Raw genomic sequence first — 22934 nt, 5'->3', positions numbered from 1 at the left:
TGAACACGTCTTTTGACCTAATTGACAGCTACAGTGAGACGATCTGCCGTAAAAGCTCCGTAAAGGTACGTGTTGTGATGTCTGTGTTTGCTTCCCCTGTCGCAAGTTCGGATCGCTCAGTGATGATACTATACCTAAATAATCAGTGGAGTCTCAGCTTTAATCTGCTATATTGTATGTGCAGCTACGATAAGTAATAAGGGTATTTTTATCTTGAATTGTGTGCCGCAGTGCGTTAGAATCTTTTCGCTCAGGGGTCATTTCTTATTAGACTTGTGTTTTGTTTTGGCAAAAATGGTTCATATCTTCAGTTAGCTGAGATTCTTCCCGTTAATCTGGTGCTACACATGTCATGGCCAAGAAACTTATTGTGAAAGTTTATTCTTTATGTTAGTTTTTGTCAGGTCTTTCTGTCCGGTGCTTTATGTTATGTGGAATAGTAATTCTCCCTCTCATTTCAGACCTCCGCTCCCCGCCCCCTTCTGTCTCCTGCGTCTGTGATTGTTTTCCCCGCCCTGATTGTTTCCACCTGTTCCCATTTACCCTGTGTATATATTCTGCTAGTTCCCTCCTGTCCATTGTCGGTTCGTTTCCTCATTCAGGACTTTGAGCAAGCGTACTCCACAGACGTGTTACGTATCTCTAAGCTTCAAAGTTATTGTCATTGTTTTTCCTCGAAAGAGAGTTATTGTTTTCCCTGTTTTGTTACTGTGTAAAATCCAGTAAAGTCTTTATTTTTGAACCTCTCCTGAGTCTGGTTTCGAGTCGTGCATTTGAGTTCATGCCTCAGAGTTCACTCCTTGACAGTACGAACCGACCATTAAAATGAACTCAGCCGACTCAGACCAACTCAAGAACGCCATCCGTTCTCAGGGCCAACGTCTTGGGCAACAAGAGGACCAGATGGCCGGCATACAGCACGGAGTGCAGCACCTAACCAACAGTCAGGCGGAATTACAATCATCGGTGACTACTCAGGTGAATCTGCTGGCAGCTGAGGTTCAGCGTGTGCTCACTCACCTGCAGGCTGCTTCTCCTCCGGTTCCAGCGGCGACCAGATCCGACCCCAACCCGGCTACGGAGTCGCATATTCCTTCCATGCGTCTGGCTCCACCCGAGAGGTATTCCGGGAGTTCGGAAGGCTGCCGGCCGTTCATCGTACAGTGTGAGTTACACTATCGACACCAACCGGCTGCTTTTCCCACGGATGACTCCAAAGTGGCTTTCATGATCTCCCATCTCTCCGGTCGAGCAGCAGCGTGGGCTACGGCAGAGTGGTCCCGAGGCTCTCCCATCTGCGGGTCTCTGGACGACTTCATAGACACGATGAGAAAAACTTTTGATCAAACCACTCCGGGCAGAGAAGCAGCTCGGGCTCTGATTAAGCTGCGGCAAAATCAGCGTAGTGTGGCTGACTACGCTATCGAGTTCCGGACTATTGCAGCCGACAGCGGCTGGAACTCCGCTGCATTGTTTGACGCATTCGTCAGCGGTCTCTCGGATCCTCTACAAGACCAGCTGGCGCCTCTGGATCTGCCCGCTGACTTGGACTCCGTCATATCCATGGCAATAAGAATAGACAATCGTTTGGCAGAGAGGAGAAGGAATAAATTCAAGGATGCGGTTGGTCCGTCTCTCCAGAGGAGACGCTCGCCGCCGGATTCCACTTCTTCTTGGAGGCCCCGTCACCCCTCACCACCTGCGTTCCAGACATCAGCGCCCCCTGGCTCCGTGGAGGAGCCAATGCAGTTGGGCCGTGCTAAGCTGTCTATGGCAGAACGTCAGCGTTGGTTAAAGGAGGGTCTGTGCTTCTACTGCAGTCAGCGCGGACATCCACAAGCTGCTTGTCCGGTAAAAGAGAAAGGCTCATCAATTAAGAGGAGGACGTTGGGGAGCCGAATCTCTTCCTCTGATTTTCCTCCTCGCACCCTGACTCGCATCCAGGTAAAAATCAGAGACAATGTTTTTACTCATGGTGCTCTTATTGACTCAGGGGCAGACGAAAGTCTAATGGATTGGGGTTTAGTAAATAAAATGAACATAAAAACTAAACCTCTACCCCAGCCTCTTGAAGCAAGTGCTCTTGATGGACGGCTGTTGTTCAAAGTGACTCACCAAACAGAGCCTTTAGAAATAAGATGTAATGATAACCATCACGAGACAATGTCATTTCACTTATTCAACTCAGCCCAACATCCTCTCATATTGGGGTTTCCCTGGTTGAAACTTCATAACCCTCACATAGATTGGCACTCTGGGAGGGTGGAGGGGTGGGGACAGACTTGCGTTGATCACCGTTTAAGACCGGTTGCAGAGATTGACAGGAGATGTAACACTGGGAGTGTTAGACAGGATACTATCTCTAAAATATATCTTCCTGATGTACTTTCAGTCCCTTCCTGTTATCACGATCTGAGTGAAGTTTTTAGTAAGTCCAAGGCTCTGGCTCTTCCTCCTCACCGCCCCTATGACTGTGCTATTGACTTGATTGCTGGGTCTCCCATTCCTAAGGGTCGACTTTATGCAATTTCAGGACCGGAGAAAGAGGCCATGAAGGATTACATTGATGCCTCTCTCAAAACAGGGCTTATTCGTCCTTCCTCATCCCCAGCAGGTGCAGGTTTTTTTTTTGTTGGCAAAAAGGATGGGTCTCTTAGGCCTTGTATTGACTACTCACCTCTCAATGACATTACGGTTAAAAACCGGTACCCCCTTCCTCTCATCTCGTCCGCTTTCGAGCAGCTTCAGGATGCCAAGGTTTTCACCAAGTTAGACCTGCGTAACGCTTACCATTTGGTCAGGATCAGGGAGGGCGATGAATGGAAGACGGGGTTTAACACTCCTTCAGGCCACTATGAATACCTCGTCATGCCGTTTGGACTGTCAAACGCTCCTGCAGTTTTCCAGGCTATGATCAACGATGTGTTGAGGGAGTTTCTGAACCGGTTCGTTTTTGTCTATCTGGATGACATTCTGATCTACTCCCCTGACCTTGACACCCACAAACAACATGTCCGCCAGGTTCTACAGAAACTGCTCCTAAATATGTTGTTTGTTAAAGCCGAAAAGTGCGAATTTCATGTCAAGACAGTCACTTTTTTGGGCTTTATCATTTCCCCAGGTCAGGTTAGGATGGACCCAGCGAAGGTTAGCGCAGTAGCCTGCTGGCCTACCCCTGACTCTCGTAAGAAAGTGCAACAGTTTTTAGGCTTTGCTAATTTTTACAGGCGTTTTGTGCGGAGCTTCAGTTCTATTGCAGCCCCTCTTCATGTCCTCACGTCCCCCCAGGTGCCTTTTGTGTGGTCTCCTCAGGCTGAGGAGGCTTTTTCTCGACTCAAGAAGATGTTCACCTCTGCTCCCATACTTACTCTGCCGGATCCCACTCGCCAGTTTGTGGTGGAAGTGGATGCCTCCAACGAGGGGGTGGGAGCGGTACTCTCCCAGCGCCAACAGAAGGACAATAAGCTTCACCCCTGCGCTTTCCTGTCCAGGAAGCTCTCCCCGGCAGAGAGGAATTACGATGTGGGAAACCGTGAGTTGCTGGCTGTGAAGCTAGCGTTGGAAGAGTGGAGGCATTGGTTGGAGGGAGCCGAGCATCCTTTTGTGGTCTGGACTGATCACAAAAATCTGGAATATATAAAGAAGGCCAAAAGACTGAACTCCCGCCAGGCCAGGTGGACTTTGTTTTTTAACCGGTTTGACTTTGTTCTCTCTTACAGGCCGGGGTCTCAGAATGTCAAGCCTGACGCTCTGTCCCGTCTGTTTGACCCTGTGCCTTCAGTCAAGGAGCCGGAACCCATCATTCCGTTAAACCGTGTGGTAGGAGCACTGACTTGGCAAGTGGAGAAGGAGGTGATACGAGCCAACGGGGGAGCTCCTGCACCCAGGGGTTGCCCGCCTAACCGGCTATTCGTTCAAGAAGCCGAGCGACCACAGGTGATCCACTGGGCTCACACGTCGCTACTCACCTGTCACCCCGGAGTCAAGAGAACCATGTTCATTATTAAACAACGTTTCTGGTGGACATCCATGGAGAAGGAGGTGAAGGAGTATGTGGAGGCGTGCCCTGTCTGCGCTCGCAATAAGACCTCTTCCAGGGCGCGGATGGGTTTGTTACAACCACTTCCTATTCCCAACAGACCCTGGTCAGAGATTTCTATGGACTTCGTCACAGGCCTGCCCCTCTCTAGAGGTAACACCACAGTTCTCACGGTAGTGGACCGTTTTTCCAAAATGACACATTTCATTGCTCTGCCCAAATTGCCCTCAGCTAAGGAGATGGCTGAGGTCATGATGCATAATGTTTTTCGTCTGCATGGTTTCCCTAAGGATATTGTCTCCGATCGGGGGCCCCAGTTTGTGTCTCGTTTCTGGAAGGAGTTCTGCAGACTCATCGGTGCCACGGTCAGTCTCTCGTCTGGATACCACCCGGAGTCAAACGGCCAGACAGAGCGCCTGAATCAGGAACTGGAGACTTGCTTGCGCTGCCTGGTGTCCCAGAATCCATCCTCCTGGAGCGAGCACCTCACCTGGGTGGAGTATGCGCACAACATCCTTCCCACATCTGCCACGGGATTGTCCCCGTTTCATTGTGTTTATGGGTACCAGCCGCCACTGTTCTCAGCCACGGAGAAAGAGGTCACGGTTCCGTCTGCCCACGCTATGGTCAGGCGTTGTCATCGCGTGTGGGCTGCGGCAAGAAAAATCCTCTGCAGAAATTCTAAGCTGGTAAAACGAGCAGCAGACCGAAGACGCCGACCAGCTCCTGTATACCAGCCAGGCCAAAAAGTCTGGCTTTCTACGCGGGACCTTCCCCTCCACTTACTCTCCCGCAAGTTGGCTCCCCGGTTTGTGGGTCCTTTTCCCATCACCAAGGTCATCAACCCGGTTTCAGTGAGACTACGGCTTCCCAGGTCCATGAAGGTACATCCCACCTTCCATGTAGGGAAATTGAAACCCCTGAAGGAGAGCGCCATGGTTCCCACCGCCAAACCCCCCCCGCCTCCCAGGATGATCGATGGAGGTCCAGTCTATACAGTCAAGACACTCTTGGCTGCTAGGAAACGGGGTAGAGGGCGACAGCTCCTTGTTGACTGGAAGGGTTACGGCCTTGAGGAGTGGTCATGGATTCCTTCCCGTTTCATCATCGATAAGAGCCTCATTGAGGATTTTGACCGCCTCAACTCGGAGGAGCCTGGGCCGTCAGGAGCCGTCCCTAGAAGGGGGGGTACTGTCATGGCCAAGAAACTTATTGTGAAAGTTTATTCTTTATGTTAGTTTTTGTCAGGTCTTTCTGTCCGGTGCTTTATGTTATGTGGAATAGTAATTCTCCCTCTCATTTCAGACCTCCGCTCCCCGCCCCCTTCTGTCTCCTGCGTCTGTGATTGTTTTCCCCGCCCTGATTGTTTCCACCTGTTCCCATTTACCCTGTGTATATATTCTGCTAGTTCCCTCCTGTCCATTGTCGGTTCGTTTCCTCATTCAGGACTTTGAGCAAGCGTACTCCACAGACGTGTTACGTATCTCTAAGCTTCAAAGTTATTGTCATTGTTTTTCCTCGAAAGAGAGTTATTGTTTTCCCTGTTTTGTTACTGTGTAAAATCCAGTAAAGTCTTTATTTTTGAACCTCTCCTGAGTCTGGTTTCGAGTCGTGCATTTGAGTTCATGCCTCAGAGTTCACTCCTTGACAACACATGAATAGTTTCATAAATGTTAAGAAGCCCTGAGACATTATCTCGAAAAAAACACGGTGGGAGGGGTCCAATGGGGGGACCGCCGTGCTTAAGAGGTTAAAGACATCAAAATAGCCCTTAAATGTCCTCTCTTACCTCCCACACATAGCAGGGACATCTCTGATATCGGCGGGAGCGTCCCCGGCTGTCCTCTGCTGAGAGCTCCGTGATTTGTTTGGTCAAGTCCGGTTTTTCATCTCATCGGTTTATTTGTCAGTATAAAGTTGCAGGATTAGTCTCAAGTACCTTAACATTGTCCTTAAGTACAGTGTCTAAGTAAATGAGATAGTGTCTACTGCTGTTCATTTACCTATTGTGAGTCGCCTCGGATAAAAGCATCACATGGAAATGTAAATTTAGCAAGAAGTGGCCATTATTACATTACATACATTACTACATTGCTGACTCAATAAACTACACACCCGCCAGAACACTGCGATCATCAGATGTAGGTCTATTAACTGTGATTTTATAGTATGTCTGCACTTTATGTGCTCATTTCATCATTCATGTATTTTTATATTCTAAAACATGTTTTCGATGGACGAGAGTGAAAATGGAACGCACACGCTATTTGTTGTTTGTTTATATCAGTCTGTTCTTCTTCTCTGTCTTCCGGTTGTTGCCTATTTTGAATGACGAATACACACTACCACCGCCTGCTGGTAAGGAGAGTTATTGCCACTCACGCATGCGCAGTTCGTACGTGCTCGGCTGAAGTCTTTGCGGTGTGTTCCAGTGCGACACATGGCCAAGACGTAGGAGGCTTGAGGCAACACAACAGTCGGGTCCGTCGGGACGTGTTATTTGGTGTCAGTTTGGTGTGTCAGGGCCTTTAGTCCACGCCAGACAGAAGCAGAATTGTTTGCTGATAACTGATGTTGGAGTTTCTCAGAGTATTGTCGTTTAGCATCTCTCACCGCCTTGCTAAAGACGTACTTCGACTCTCTAAAACGTGCCTTATCGCCACTCCTAAACGCCTCCTCCTTTTGCAATCTTAGCTGTGAACTATAGGGCTTGTTGTTGATGAAACTGAAGTTACCTACTGTAACTCCAGCTTATATGAGTATTGGCGTAGCCCTCTAAGGCTATCGCTATTGGGTAATCCCCCTGCGCACCCGCGCAGCACTGAAACACTTGTAGTCCACGCCCGCCCGCAAGGTGGGCCCCACCCTCGGGCTCCCTTCCGGTATAAATAGGAAGGAGGCCCGACACCCTGCTCCCACACAAAACAACTTTTCTTCAGCTATTCGTGGAGCCAGTGGGGCCCAGAACTTAGAGGGCTACGCCAATACTCATAGAAGCTGGAGTTACAGTAGGTAACTTCAGTTCTATTTCGTATATGGCTTCGCCCTCTAAGGCTATCGCTATTGGGTTAAGGGCGAAGCAAGATGTAGTCTGCGCCCCACTGGGTCCCCCCGGTACAAGAAGCACAGACACACCTGCTCAGATAATAACCCATGCCTATTGCGCCATGCGAATGGCGCATCACAGTCCCTGGAATATAGCATAACATGAATATTTACCATGAGGGGACGAAGGCTGGGAATAATACATACCTGCCGCTGTGAGAAAGTAGAGACGAAGGTCACACTTTGCCCAGTGACAGAAAGGAGGGGGAATAGCAGCTCTCTGCGTGCAGACAGGCAGGAAAGCGCACAGCTGGGTCCCCAACATCACTCACTCTGACAAGACATTCCGTACGAAATGTGTCAGAGGAAAAAGGGGGACGTCCCTCTCATAAAAGGGAAATACAGGCCACTCTCCGTGTGCCGAGGCAGGAGAGAGGCGCACAGCTGGATCCCTGACGTCACTCACTCTGACAGGACACTCAGCACAGGGTGTGTCAGAGAGGAATGGGAGACATCCCTCAAATAAAATTGAATAAATGAACAGGGAGAAGACCAAGATGCAACAGTGCAAATGTCTTCCACTGACATTCCTCCGTGCAAAGCTGTGGAGGAGGAAACATTCCTCTGGTGGAGTGCGCATTGATGTTCTCCGGGGGATCCAACCCAGCGGAGACATATGTGACACAGCTTCACACAGCCAGTGTGACAGCCGTTGTGCAGATAGAGACTGCCCTATCGAGCGCTCTCTATAATGCACAAACAGGCGCTGAGAACGGCGCAAGGCAGCCGTGCGCGTCACATAGCAGGACAGCTGAGATGAGACGTGGCTTCTTCCTCCGACCTGTGAGGAGGGGGAAAGAAGCCAGCCAGGGTGATCACTCTTGACCTAAAAGAGTTTGTGATGACCTTAGCCTTAGGCAATTGAGGTAGGCTGCCGTGGCCTGTTGGCTGGGCGAATCAACACATGTTTGATTGTACAGCAACGGGGCGAAGTGCTGGAATACTTCCCAACCCGGAGAACAGCTCCAGCACATTTACCTCTGACGCACGGGGTCGGTGCGTGGGCGAATGAACCACCTCTGGAGACCCCTCCTGTGGGGGAGACCCCGGGGAATCCCCACGTGATCAGCTGACGTCATGCTGAGCAGCTGTATCACGGAGAGGGCTGTCACCACGCTGTGGGATGTGACACGCTGGATAGGGAGCTGTCAGTTCCTCCACTCGCTGCAGCGAGAGCCGCACTCTGCTGGCTGAGTTTTATTCCACTCGCAGATAAATGAATGTCTGGGGGGGAAGAGGACAGCTCTTCTTCAAATCCATTATGGAAACCAAGCTTTGACAGATGCGATACGAGATGTAACGTCTGTAAAGCGACTTCCTCCCTGGAGCGAGCCAGCAATAGCAGGTCGTCCAGATAAAACCACACTCTCTCATCCCTCCTCTGTGTAGTGGCTCCAGCCTTCTATACACTTTGAAAAAATGCGAGGAGCCAGGGAACATCCGAACGGCATACGATTGTCTGGTCTGATATTTCCCTGAAAAGAGAAACGCAGGAATTTCCTGAGTTTCGGGATGATGATAGGCTACATGGAAGTATATGTGCTTCCGGTTTATGGAAGTGAACCAGTCGTCCTGGTGAACACATTCCAGCACCTGTTTGATCGTCAGCATGGGAATACTGACAGATCAAGGATGGGTCTCACTCCCCCGTTCTTTTCCGGGATTTTAGAAAATAACGGGAGTAAACACCCCTGATTTTCCTCCCTTGAAAAAATGCCTTTTTCAACAGGAGTTCCTGCAGCGCTGAATGGAGCGCAAGACACTGTTCCTGGGATGACAGGAGTCTTGTATCCCATGGAACTGCGGGGGGGAGAGGCTTCTCTGTGATATGCTGTAATGGTCGTCATGACCGTGCTCTGTAGGAGGCATATCTGGGACAGAGGAATGCCGCGAGCTATGCAGTTTATAAACCAATAGGTTAAAACAGCAGGCTTCTGCAGCGAATGACCCACCTCTGGAGTCTCCTCCTGTGGGGGAGACCCATGGGGATCACCACGTGACCAGCTGACGCCAATGCCGAGCAGCTGCGTCACGGAGAGGGCTGTGCGGGTTTAGACACGCCGGAGGAGATCTCGCTGCAGTTCCTCCACTCGCTGCCGCAAGAGCCGCGCTCTGCTGGCTGAGTTTAATTCCACTCCCAGATAAATGAATGTCTGAGAGGGGAGAGGGCAGCTCTTCTCCAAATTCATTATGAAACCCAGGCTTTGACAGATGCGATACGAGATGTAACGTCTGTAAAGCGACTTCCTCATGCTGGAGCGAGCCAGCAAATAGCAGGTCGTCCAGAGAAAAACCTCATTCTCATCCCTCCTCTGTCACTGTGTAGTGGCTCCAGCCTTCTCTACACAAAATGCGAGGAGCCAGGGAACATCCAAACAGCAGACAGATTATCTGGTCTGATATTCCCTGAAAAGAGAAACGCAGGAATTTCCTGTGTTTCGGGATGATGGGTATGGAAGTATGCATCCTCCTTCAGGTGGAAGTGAACCAGTCGTCCTGGTGAACACATTCCAGCACCTGTTTGATCGTCAGCATGTGGAATACTGACAGATCGAGGATGGTCTCATTCCCCCAGTCTTTTTCCACTCCCCGTAAGACTGTTCCTGGGATGACGGGAGTGTTTCCTGTGTCCCATTGAACTGTGGGGGGGGGGGGGGGGGGGAGAGGCGAACTGCAGGGTGTACCCTCTGCTGTCCATCAGACACACGCGCTACCACTCTGAGAAACACTCTGAGAGCGGGCGCAAATGCTTGAGATGTGTTGTGGTCGTCATGGCGACGAGCCCGTGAGGCAACCCAAGGTGGGCCTGGAGCAAAAGGGCTGTGAGGGAGCCTCCACACGCTGCGTTTCACTCCGGCTCTCATCATGAGGCGTGTACACGCTCAGGGGATGAGTGGAGGTGTGTGCCGTGACGTCCACATGAGGCGTCATAACTGCGCTCATGGGCTTATTACGTGTGTAGGAGACGTATCTCGGACAGAGGAATGCCGCGAGCTCTGCGGTTCATTAACCGATAGGTTAAAACCAGCAGGCTTCTGCAGCGAGCCCTGCTGTCTACTAATCAACAGATTGGTGGCAGCTGGCTTAATTAGCGAACTCTGCAGTTTATTAACCGATAGATTAAAAACTGCAGGCTTTTGAAACGAGCCCTGCTGCCTATAACCTATCGGTCAGTATACTAACCGATAGGTTATAGGCAGCTGGCTTACACAGAGTGGGGGGTGAGAAAACACTTGATACTGATGACTCAGACAAAAAGTTGGAAAATGAACTCTCCTTTTATTTTCCACACAACCCCAACACGTCAAAAACGTCTCTGCTTCCTCGGAGGCTCTGGTGGAGCAGACCAAGAGCGGGAGTGCCTCACTCCCCGTTGACCCACCGCTGGAAGACCCCTTTGTCTCTGGGGTGGTGGGGGAGCGGAGACGTGGGACGGAGCCCCTGCAGCCGCTGAAGGACCCTGATGCCGCGGCTGTGGGCGTCTCTCCGCGTGCTCGTCCGCCAAGCCGGCACCCTGCTCCGACTCTGTCTCCCCCGTCCGGGGGAGAGGAGGGAGAGGAGGGAGGGGAGAACCGTACGGTGAACCGTGGAGGGAGGCGGGGTAGGAGTCGTCCGACACCTGCCCGGCACTCGGCTCCAGGGACATGAGGCCGCCGTCCACGGGCTCGAAAGCCTGGACGGGCCAATCGTCCTCCTCGGCCGCAGCAGCGAGAGCGTCCGCTCTTCGCTTCCTGTCGTCCGAGGGGAGACGGGCACAGTGTGTGCATGCGACCTGCTGGCTGAGAGCCGCGTATCCGTGCTCTGGCCCCAGGCAGGATTCGCACATCGTGTGCTGGTCGTAACTCATAATGTATCCAGAGCCACATGAGGGACAATCTCTCACACAATTGCTGCTCATGATTGCTCTGTTAATGAAAGTGTCTCTTGTGCTTCAGTAACGGGGTGCTGAAGAAAAAGAGGGAGCAGGTTGTCGGGCCTCCTTCCTATTTATACCGGAAGGGAGCCCGAGGGTGGGGCCCACCTTGCGGGCGGGCATGGACTACAAGTGTTTCAGTGCTGCGCGGGTGCGCAGGGGGATTACCCAATAGCGATAGCCTTAGAGGGCGAAGCCATATACGAAATAGAACTCACCCTGGTGCGTGTTGGTACACAGCTGTCCTCACAGAAGCTGATGTATGACGTCACAGCCTCTGTATACTCATCCAGACTTTGAGTAGCAGTCCTAAACATGTCCCAGTCATGGGATCAGGTGTACCATGGTATGGTCAGAGTGGCCCAATGCAGCGCGGGGGACGGCGTGATAGGCTCCCTTGATGGTGGTCTAACATTGATCCAAAATATTCCCCTCTCTGGTGGGGCATTTAACAAACTGTTTGTATTTTGGGAGTTCATGGCTGAGGTTGCCTTTGTTAAAGTCACCAAGAACAATAACTAGGCAGTCCGGATAAGTCCTCTCCACACACAGTATCTGGTCAAGTGTGCGCTGCGCCTCCTGCACGTTCGCATGCGGTGGGATGTATACACCGACCAGTATGAATGAGGAGAACTCGCGGGGGAATAGAAGGGTTTGCAGTTGAGGATAAAAGTTTCCAGAGTGGGAGAACAGTGCTGCAGAATCACTGTCACATCGTCGCACCAGCCACTGTTTGTATACAAACATATTCCTCCACCTTTTGATTTGCCGGAGAGCTCCGTGTCACGATCCGCTGGCAGCTGCAGCGCCAAGTCCGGAATCGATCCACACAACCAGCTCTCAGTGAAGCACAAAACACAAGATGAAGAAAAGTCTCTGTTTCTACTAACCAGTAGCTGAAGCTTGTCCAGTTTATTGCTTATTGAACGAGAGAGAAATATTCCAAGTAGCAGCGTGCAAAGTCCGCGGCTCCGGAGGCGTACGATTGTCCCGGCCCGTTTCCCTCTCCTGTGGCGTTTCGCTGCTCGGATGCAGGTGAGGGTACCTTTTACAAGAATGTCCAATAATTCCACGGAAGAACAGAGAAAAGTGGGAAAGTAATCCGCTGGAGTTGTTTCTCTAATGTTTAGGAGCTCTTCCCTGGTGAAATAGTTTGGTGTACTGTATGTAAACACTGAATTAACGCACAAAACAAGACAAAACAGAGCGCACCAAAACACCGAAGCAGCCATCTGCCGCGCCATCTTTTTTGTATATATATTTAAATAAGTATATATACCATGTAGGCCTATAAGGTTGTTTCAGAAAAGCTTCTAGCAGATGACACAGATTAACCATAAAGCATTCAAAATAAACTTACTTCATTGGTTTATTCAAAATCTCAGTGTCAAGTTAAAGGTTGTCAATTTGAAATTCAGAGCATTACAAAGCAGTAGGGATGCTCCGATCGCCAATTTTGGGGCCGATCGCCGATCGCCGGAATCAGTATCTGCCGATACCGATCGCCGATCCGATCGAGTGGGCGGGGCCTAAATGGAAGATTTAAACATCACTTTAAATCTTCCATTTAAAGTGATGTTTAAAACTCAGTTAATGGGGCTCATTCACTGGAGCTTCCACAAACAACAATCAACTTAATTATTACATTCAAATTATGTATATTATTCAAGTTTACATTCACTTTGGATAATACCACGGGAGAAATTAGCAAGCGCTCTCTTTTCCTCTCTCTCCCCCTCTCTCTCCCCCTCTCTCCGTCTCCTGACAGCCCGTCAGTATCGTCTCATGCAGCTCGCTGATCCAGTAATGTGTGAGGCCGACAGTGAAGAATAAACATATTTATAACTAGTTTAGCTTGTTCCAGAGGTAGATAATATAGCTAAGTGTGTTAGGTCTAACTCTTGTGTGTTTCGCTCCGCTCACACCGCCCATCACAGCGGGTGGAGCTGCAGGATTTCTGCTTCACACACACGTTGCATACCACTATTTTACTGTCTTTTTCGGACACCTTAAAATAATGCCAGACCGGTGAAGCCATTTTGGCGAGCTTGTTTTGCCGCGTACAGAGAAAAGTGTCATGTATTTTACGTCATGCGATCGGCCCTCGCGATCGGCATGTTTAGAGAGCACCGATCAATCGGAGCATCCCTACAAAGCAGCATACAAATGTTTTATGTTAGTATATAGTGGAGTAGCAGAGAAAGTTACTCAGGTTTCTCATGCTAGCTGTACATTCATGTTAGTGCATGTGAGTCCTTGTGTGTCTAGCTAACAGTTGTCTCTTACATAGCGTTTACCACTGATAAAGCAGAAGGCCTACCGTCTGACAGCGTTATCACAGATAATGTGATGTAAACCCTTCTGTTCTGGTTCACATTGTTAGCTTTGTCTGCACGTTGTTAGTACTGTTAGCATTGTTAGCCGCTAGCGGTCGGCTAAGCTATCGCCATGTTGAAGGTAATCCCTCTGTTCTGAATATTTCATTGACAAAGGTTTTTAGGAAATCATAGCTGACTTGGTTATGTGTTATTATCTCCAGGTATGTCACTATCTTCTATGCGCTGAGATACCACAACATCATGACAGTGAGGAGAGCCGGCTGCATCATCGGGGGAATCTGGACCTTCTGCACGGGCTGCGGGATCGTCTTCATCATCTACTCAGACACAACCCCGGTCATCATCTGCCTGGTCTCCATGTTCTTTGCTATGCTGCTCATCATGGCCTCCCTCTACAGCCACATGTTCATGTTGGCGCGTTCTCATGTCAAACGCATCGCCGCGCTCCCCGGCTACAACTCCATCCACCAGCGGGCCAGCATGAAGGGGGCCATCACGCTCACCATCCTGCTGGGGATCTTCATCGTCTGCTGGGCTCCCTTCTTCCTCCACCTGATCCTGATGATCTCATGTCCGCGGAACCTCTACTGTGTGTGCTTCATGTCCCACTTCAACATGTACCTCATCCTCATCATGTGCAACTCTGTGATTGACCCACTGATCTATGCCTTCAGGAGTCAGGAGATGAGGAAGACTTTTAAAGAGATTATCTGTTGTTACAGCCTGAAGAACGCCTTCACCAACATCTGCGCTCTAACAGGTAAGTACTGAGGGACACAGACTATGAAACCAATGACAGGATTTGTAGGATGAACTACTGAATCGGACACTGGCGCATAACCATACGAGAGTATCAAACATACACTTTGTGAAATGGTTCATTGCACTTCTCAGCAAGTACAGTCTTTGGTCAAGACCATCTTTGTCTTCTCTCAGGAATTACCTGGAGAGGGGTCCCTCACAGTATGTAAGAAGGTTGTATACAAAGTGGCTAGTTGACATTACAGTATTTGAACAGACATGCAGGACCATTTGAAATGATGATTATTTTGAAACTGCATTATAGAAAAACAGTTTGTGTCCTGCCTTTCATTTTAGAGGAAATGTACTGTTCTTTATACTTTTGCTTTTTCCTTTTGAAAAGAAAAAAATTACAAGCTAAGACAGGATATCGTCATGTTCATTACTAAAACAAGTGAACCCTACCGTAAATGCTGTTGGGAAGGAAACGTTATAGGCTGGCTTTTAATTACTGTATGTATTCATTTTGGGAATTAAGACACTATTGGAAAAGTTTTGCAGGGAATACACAATAGTTAGTTGCCTCAGGTGATGTCGCCTGAGTCAGCATAAGCTGAGGCTGAACAATTCCGCCCATAATTCATTTGAGTTGGAGGAATCTGGCAGGAGGTGATTCAAAAACAAATTGTTAAATATATCTATAAGGAGGAGTGTTACTTTGTCAGTGGTGTCACTCTAAGACCCCATTTACACGCAAACGCATACGAAACGCAAACGAACCGAATACGATATCAAAAAAGTCTTCCGTTCACACGAGACCGCTCGGGAGCGCTGGAGACGCTGTAGTACATATGCCGGGCCTGTAATTGGCGCTGTACTTCCGCACGAGACCGCTCGGGCGTACACACAGAGCCGTTTGCCCCCCCAGAGCGTTCCGTTTGCAGATCTATCCACCTTGGGACCTGTTTGCGGGGTCCGTTTCCGCGTTTCCGTTACGGCCTCGTGTGAACGAACGGGCTATACGAAAGAGAAAAGTAGTGGATACAACCGTTTGCGTTCTCGTGTAAACAGCACATAAATGGGGAAAGTAAGCTGCTGCTTAACCTTCGGATGTTATCACCTGTCAACAGATAGTTTGCTGAAACTACATTTGTCCTGCCTCCACCTGCTGCAGCATAAACTCAGAGCTAATGAGCAACTTCCTTAAATGCTAACGCTCATTAGCATAGACATTTTCTGCTATGATTATTTTGACACTCTTCTGTATATATCTTGTATCTTCATATTATTTATAGCTGCTATATTTTGTGTGCCGCCCATGATCTCTTCATGACACAGCCCTGCCAGTGCTTGTATGAAACAATGTAAAATGCCATAAGTTTACACTTTAAATGTAAAATGTATTGTAGCTTCAAAGTGCTTTCTGTAAGTCGCTCCTACCTCCCAACTAAGAAGCTAAACAGATCTTTGTTATAAAATGCAACCGTCTGAAACTGCTGTTCATGACTAAAGTTAGGCATACCTTGTTGGTGCTAGAAGCTAAACATTTCTTTCTAGTGTTACATTGTAATATGTATTTCAAAAAGAGCAAGCCTCTATTAGTTGTGTCTTTGATTTATCTGTGGCATATCTTATGCATAAAGACTCTGGGACAAGAGATGTTTTTGGATCAAAATCATGTTGTAATGGCCTTACTGTATTCCCCATTAATTGTCTTTGTAAGTGCTTTGTATTTGTGAGATCAAAAGAAGAGCATATGAATATGCAAACAAATGTACATGCCCACATGGTAAAGTGCTTTTATTAAAACCCAATGATATCATTGTTATTATTTATTGGGAAGTACTTAGTTGTCCCGAAAGAAACAGCAGCAAAAACACTGAATGTAATGTTACACTAGAGGGGAAGCCCACTTAGTAATTGCATGATCAGTCCTATGTTATTGTAAAGTGAGCCCATATAACAGTTACATGTGTCATGTAAGTTATGGTAAATTCATGGCATGCAAAAATATAAATGTGAACTGCAAGAGAAATGACTGATGTCAGTGTTGGCAATGTTGCACAAAAGTATGTATTTTATTAATTTGAGTGTGAATAAAAGCAAAAGGCAAAGTTCTGAGTTGTCTTCATATAATTGTTTGCATCAACTGTGGTAAATTGTGAATGATGGAAACCTCAAGATTATGATCTATGTGAAAAAATAATAACATGATCTTTGAAAACAGTCTATGGGAAATATGTGTCCCATGTGAATGTGGTGCAGATGGGTAATTTCAAACGTTATTTATAAAGATTGACACTTGGTTTAAAATGCGAGTACATCCATGTCCTGAGAGAAAACGAGTGGGGTAGTAGATAATCAGCAAGGCAGAGAGAAGATAGCTAGATGGTATGGAATTTAAAAAATCATACACAGAAACACTCAGACACTCAACAAATAGATTGAAAGTCAGATGTGCACATTTAAACACAAAATGAATAAAAGGTCCGTAGCCTTGAACTACCTTTATTTGAGAACCAGGTGTTAAGGTTTGGCCCATTGCGAACCTGCTGTTCTCATTCTCAGTGGCAGTACAGGTGTGTTTATTGTTAATGTATGTAGTCTACCTACATTTAGCTGTATCTTGCTTGTAGTTTAATTGCAATAAAATAAAATTGCAACATTACATGATTGTCTATGGGAAGGAACTGGTTATCAGCTGTGCAGCATTTTATTGTTTTACCAAAAAGACCAGAGAGGCTGGCATCACTTTACACACAGTACAGAGTAAACAAGATTAAAACTACAACAAGTTGTGAAATAGGCAAATATACCATTAAGACAAAGTTATCCTGATTGGTAACATTAACTCTCAACAGAATTGATCTGTTAGCTAAACAGATAAGTTACAACCAGCACAACGTTGTTAAAATGTTAGCTGTGCTAGCTTAGCTCAAAAGGTACAGGAAATGTGAACATTAACAACAAGGAGAAGTGATCATCTGCATTCTTAAATGCTATTTCATAATATCTGAAGACAAATTGAGCAACTTGCCACTTTACAATCTACACAAAAAGTGCAAGGCAAGGCAAGGTTATTTATACAGCACCTTTCAGCACACGGCAATTCAAAGTGCTTTACAAAATAAAATAAAAGAAAAGACATTTAAGAAGAAATACAGCAGAAACACATTATAACATGGCATTTAAAAACAGGCATTAAAAAGCAAAGATAATGAAATAAACACAACAGGTATAGAATACATGAATAAAAGCCATGCTGCAGTGTGAATATGAACAGCTCAATCAAAAGCAGCGGCAAAAAGATACATTTTCAGCCTGGATTTAAAAGTAGTAAAAGTTGCAGCGGACCTGCAGGATTCTGAGAGTTTGTTCCAGATAGTCGGAGCATAATAGCTAAACGCTGCTTCTCCATGTTTAGTTCTGACTCTGGGGACAGAAAGCTGACCCGTCTCAGAAGACCTGAGACTCCTGGATGGTTCATAGTTATGCAAGAGATCGTTAAAATAATTTGGTCCTAAACCATTCAATGCTTTAAAAACCAGCAGCAGTACTTTAAAATCAATTATTTGACACACAGGAAGCCAGTGTAAAGACTTCAGAACAGGACTGATGCGATCCACTCTTTTAGTGTTAGTGAGGACTCGAGCAGCAGCGTTCTGAATCAGCTGCAGCTTTCTAATGGATTTTTTTGTGAGACCTGTGAAGACACCATTACAGTAGTCCAGTCTGCTGATGGTAACGTATCAAATCACACACTAACAGCAACTTTGAACACTAACCAACATATTGTTATACAAACGATAATGGTTAATGTAGTGTAAAGCCATGTAGAATAGAATGGTGCAGGAACAAGTCCTAAAACCTGGAAATAAGTTAGCATTTTACAACATCCCGTTTCCGATTGTAAAATGTGTTTTTGGTAAGACGCCTGAAAAAGGCACTCGTAAAAACTAAATAGATTTTTCCCTTTTTGTTCCAGAACATTAAACACATCAGTTAATACCCCACTGATGGATTTCCGAAGCATCTATGGGTGATAAACACGTTGCTAACAAGTGACTAAATGAAACCACTGAATGTCATCACAATAAACACGAGTCCCTCTTCAGCCTGAGGTGGGAAGTAGTGGAGTACAAATACTTAAGTATATATTTTTATTTTTACTTCTTACATTTTGAACACAAATACCTGTACTTTCTACTTGTTACATTTTCCAAACAGGCTGGTTCCTTTAGTTTGAATGTGTGTTTGGTGGCGTGGTCATTATTATTTAGAGTCATTGCGTGCCTATTGATTTGAACACGATCCGTATATCCATCATTTCCTGGTCTTCTCTAAAGAAGAGGGACCAATGAGAACTCGGCTCGAGTCCATTCTGTCTATTCCCATCATCCTCTGAACCAGAAGCAACTGCTGCGCCTTATTATCCCAAACCAGCCAGTAACGGAGCGAGGCAGAACCTGGCCGCAGAGGCAGCTAGAGGAATAAAGATGGAGGTTAGGGAGGAAGAGGAAGAGTCAGAGACAGGTGATGAAGTTAGCGACAAGACTGAGTGCAGCAGAGATATTAATCTCCCTCACCCATGGCCATATATGAGGGAGATGTTCGAAATGATCGGCATCAAAAACGATTGAGTTGGGTTACGTGCCAGGCAGGCTGTACTTGTGTGCTTTTCCTTCCCTCCTGCTTTTCTCTCTTCTCCCTGGCTGCAGTCGAATAGTCCATTTAGCTTAGGAACCTTCCTAACGGAGTGAAATGACCCGGAAGTCCCTCAGTGGCAGCCATGATAAGTGCCGTTCGAATTCTCTAAATGAAAGGAAAGGAGGTTTCAAACTTCCTTTATAACCTCCTTTAGCCTAGGAACCACTGGACCTTCCTAACCGAAAGGAGAGGAGAAAATGCTGCCCCACAATGCCTTGCGGCCGCGGCATTTGCCATCACACAACAGTCGGCCGTTCACGGAAACAACCGATTATGAACGAGAAATGATATCATGAAAGTTACGGTGCTTATTAAGCTTTTTAAAACGTATGTGGTAAGTTGCCAAAGTGCTTTGTTTTGAACGTTCATCAGTATTATAATCAAAAAGAGAAATATGAATGTTAGTTTTTACTGAAATGATCAAATAAAGTCAACATTTCAACCTTTTTTATTTCAATTCCAACTTTGGTCATGAAGAATATGTTTCTCTGTTGTCCACGTCCATCGAGGCGCCACCGAGAGCATCCTCAGCAGCTGTATCACGCTGTGGTTCGGAAGCTGCACCGCCGCCGACCGCAAGAGCCTGCAGCGCATAGTGAATTCTGCCCAGAGGATCATCGGTGCCTCACTCCCCTCACTACAGGACATATACAACACCCGCCTCACCCGCAAAGCATTCAGCATTGTGGGTGACTTCACCCACCCCTCCAACAGCCTCTTCAGCCTCCTGCCTTCAGGAAGAAGGTTCCTCAGCCTCAGCTCACGCACCTCCAGGCTGGGGAACAGCTTCCTCCACCAGGCAGTCAGGATGCTGAACTCTCTCCCCTCCCTCCATCTCTTCCGCCCTCTGACATCTCTCCCCTGAACTCTCCACCCTGCCTCCGACCTTTCTCCCCTGCCCCAAATGGTCCTGGACTCAAACCCCCTAACTCACTTTTCTGCCCATCTCCCATGCTACTGCACTGAAACTGTACTTTGAACACTTAAATTATATTATTAACATTTTAAACTGTATACCCCGGTTATCTAGGCTCTTTGTTTTGTTTAAATGTATACCATGTTTATCTAGGCCCTTTATGTTTTTTGTTTGATGTATATATGTCACACTGTAGGACTGCGGGAAACGATATTTCGATATTTCTGGATGTACAACATGTAGAATTATTGACAATAAAGCTGACTTTGACTTTGACGTTCATAAAGCATAAAACAACAGCATCAGAGCACGGTGCAGAGTCTCTAGATGAGTTTACAGTAGTCCCTCGTTCTTATTAAACATCCCTGTTGTAGTCCGCTGTATAGAAAACTGTAGTTTCCATAGTTTCCCCACAGCAGCAGGCGCACATTTATGACCTCCGCTGGCGCATCATAAACACGTCGGATAGTGAAAGTGCAGTCGGATTCTCTAAAGTACCGCAGTCTCTTCTCCTAAATCCTTTTGAATTCTCCTATCCACTATCCCTTAACCCCATGACGTTTCACTCAGAGGTCAAGGAATAGACGATAGGGTTAGAACTTAGGAGCTGATTTTTGGATTATTTGACTGCAGCCCCTGGTTGCGGTCGAATACTATGCTTTATGAACGGGGACAACAGAGAAACATATTCTTCATGACCAAAGTTGGAATTGAAATAAAAAAGGAAAGTGAAACTTATGCTCGTCACCCTCTCCCTCCGGTCCACATTAATACAAATGATCCCAATACGTATGATTGTATGAACTATGAAAAGATCTTAAAAGCAATACAAATGTATTTATTATAAACGTTAGTCCTTAACATCTATCACTGTGTATATTACCATACCAACATCTTTTTAAAAGTTGAACAAACCCCACACAGCTTAGTAAAGACTGAAATGTTGACTTTATTTGATCATTTCAGTAAAAACTAACGTTCATGTTTCTCTTTTTGATTATAATACTGATGAACGTTCAAAACAAAGCACTTTGGCAACTTACCACATACGTTTTGAACCGTAACTTTCATGATATCATTTCTCGTTCATAATCGATTGTTTCCTTGAACGGCCGACTGTTGTGTGACGGCAAATGCCGCGGCAGCAAGGCATTGTGGGGCAGCATTTTCTCCTCTCCTTTCGGTTAGGGAGGTCCAGTGGTTCCTAAGCTAAAGGAGGTTATAAAGGAAGTTTGAAACCTCCTTTCCTTTTCATTTAGAGAATTCGAACGGCACTTATCATGGCTGCCACTGAGGGACTTCCGGGTCATTTCACTCCGTTAGGAAGGTTCCTAAGCTAAATGGACTATTCGACCGCAACCCTTAGCCTCGTCTCAATACCCCTCCTCGACTCCTCCTTTCCCTCACTCGCGTCCCTTCCTTGCGTCTTAGCTCCGCCTCCGTAAGATGCGAGCGAGAGACACGAGGAGGTGACGCGAGGACAGAGGAGTCCTCAGGTATTAATTGGGATGTCCTCGTTCACTCAAACGTCACTCTTAAACGACGTCTGTTAATGATGACATGTGCACAGCTGTATCCCCTCTCATCGGGCTTAACTGAATAACCTTTAGAACCGGCCCATTTGTTGTTAAATATGTATTTAAATTATGAATCTTTCTCTTGTTAGTCAAGGAATTCAATGTATGATGGTTGGTCCTGCTTTTGTGTTCCGTTTTGGTGTAAAATGTACATTTCAATACAATTATAATTATAATAATGTGAAAGCCTTTACTCTGAACATATGTGTCCTGTAGATCCCCACATTCACCACAAACCCACATTCAGGACTGTGCATTTTAAATAATTTAACTACTCAATATTTTAACACAAAACAAAACAAATAATTGTTATTTATCAAGATCTAGCCATTTATGAAATAGCTTTCTTAATAGCTATGTTTTAGTGACGTTCAAGATCATTAAACATGACTTAAATTGTTAGTATAACCTTAAGAAATGAATTGCACATAATAATTCCCACGGAGCTGTGAGCACTTAGGATGTGACGCTTTTCCACTCATTCTTCCAGTTCTCCGTTTTCCTGTGTTGAAATCGACCAGCTGTGAAGGTGGGGGCGGGGCTTTTATACGCAAGTAGTGAAAACACTTCCGCATAGTCTGCTCTCGTGTATCCTCCCTTTCGTCTCCTCCCGCACCCCTCCTCCCTCACCCCTCCTCGACTCCTCCGTGTGCATTTCAGCTATTGGGACGTCCTTCAACATGGCGTGTCTTGAACGATTTCCGGGTCAAGTCCCGGAGGAGGGGAAGAGAGGAGTCGAGGAGGGGTATTGAGACGAGCCTAAAGTCTTCTCTACAGCTAATCAGCAGCTGATCAGTACCTGCCTGTGCACCTGAGTCTGACGGCTGATTGGATCCTCTCACCCTCAGCTGGCCTATCAGCAGCCAGGGCCGACCATAAAGGAGGCACCCAGGAAGCCTTCTCCCTCTCTCTCACCCTGGGCCTGTTGCTGACTGAGGAGCCGGAATTCAACTGTTGTTAGAAACTGATACTACTTTGTATTTTCTGACCTTTGTCAATGTGTGTGTGTTGGGAGGTGGAGGAGTTAGGTAAGTCTGGGGTACCCTGTACATTTCTCATCACGTAGGTAACTAATGTTTAGACACACTAGGTTAGCGGATTGTTGCCACCCCTGTATTTAGCTTTGTCCAGTTCTGAGTAGTTAGTGAGGGTTTTTGTTTGAGTTTTGGTTTCAGAGGATAGATGTAGATGTGACTGGAGGTCTTCTCCCTCTGTGCCGCTGCTTGGCACCGTGCCAGCGCACCAATTGTGCGCACCGGCTATTTAAGCTGAGGTGCCAAACTGGGTCGCTCCCATTTCCGCTTCTCCTGTGGTGGCTGCAGCCTGGCGTGGTGACGCAAATTGTTTGGCGTGGCAGCGTTCATGTCCTACTCTCTACCGGACAGGTAAAGCACTGTGCAGTCTGTCATTCATTCATGGGCACAAGCTACACACTGCTGACACTTTCTTGTCTTAGCGCAGCTGACGTCCAGGGCACTAAAGGAGGCATTTGCTCCGCCAGAGGCTCCGTGGTCACAGCGTTGCACACTGTTGGTGAGTGCCGTTGTCTGCTCTCTTTAAATCTGCTGCGTAGTTCCCCTGCCTTATCGATTATTTA

General features: G+C 47.0%; 1 protein-coding gene across 1 annotated transcript in view; it reads left to right on the top strand.

Moving 5' to 3' along the window:
• The window catches only part of LOC117497414 (melanocortin receptor 5-like), a 43047-nt gene extending 26806 nt beyond the window's left edge, over positions 1–16241 (top strand). Inside the window, exons 5-6 of the mRNA XM_034149391.1 lie at positions 13597–14156; positions 16000–16241. Coding sequence (XP_034005282.1) covers positions 13597–14156; positions 16000–16037 — 598 coding nt within the window. The 3' untranslated portion in view covers positions 16038–16241. The remainder of the gene's footprint in view (positions 1–13596; positions 14157–15999) is intronic.
• Positions 16242–22934: the final 6693 nt, after the last annotated feature.

Source organism: Trematomus bernacchii, unplaced genomic scaffold (assembly GCF_902827165.1).
Source record: "Trematomus bernacchii unplaced genomic scaffold, fTreBer1.1, whole genome shotgun sequence".
Taxonomy (NCBI): domain Eukaryota; kingdom Metazoa; phylum Chordata; class Actinopteri; order Perciformes; family Nototheniidae; genus Trematomus; species Trematomus bernacchii.
The sequence above is the reverse complement of the archived record's forward strand: the minus strand, read 5'-3'. Positions and strand labels throughout refer to the sequence as shown.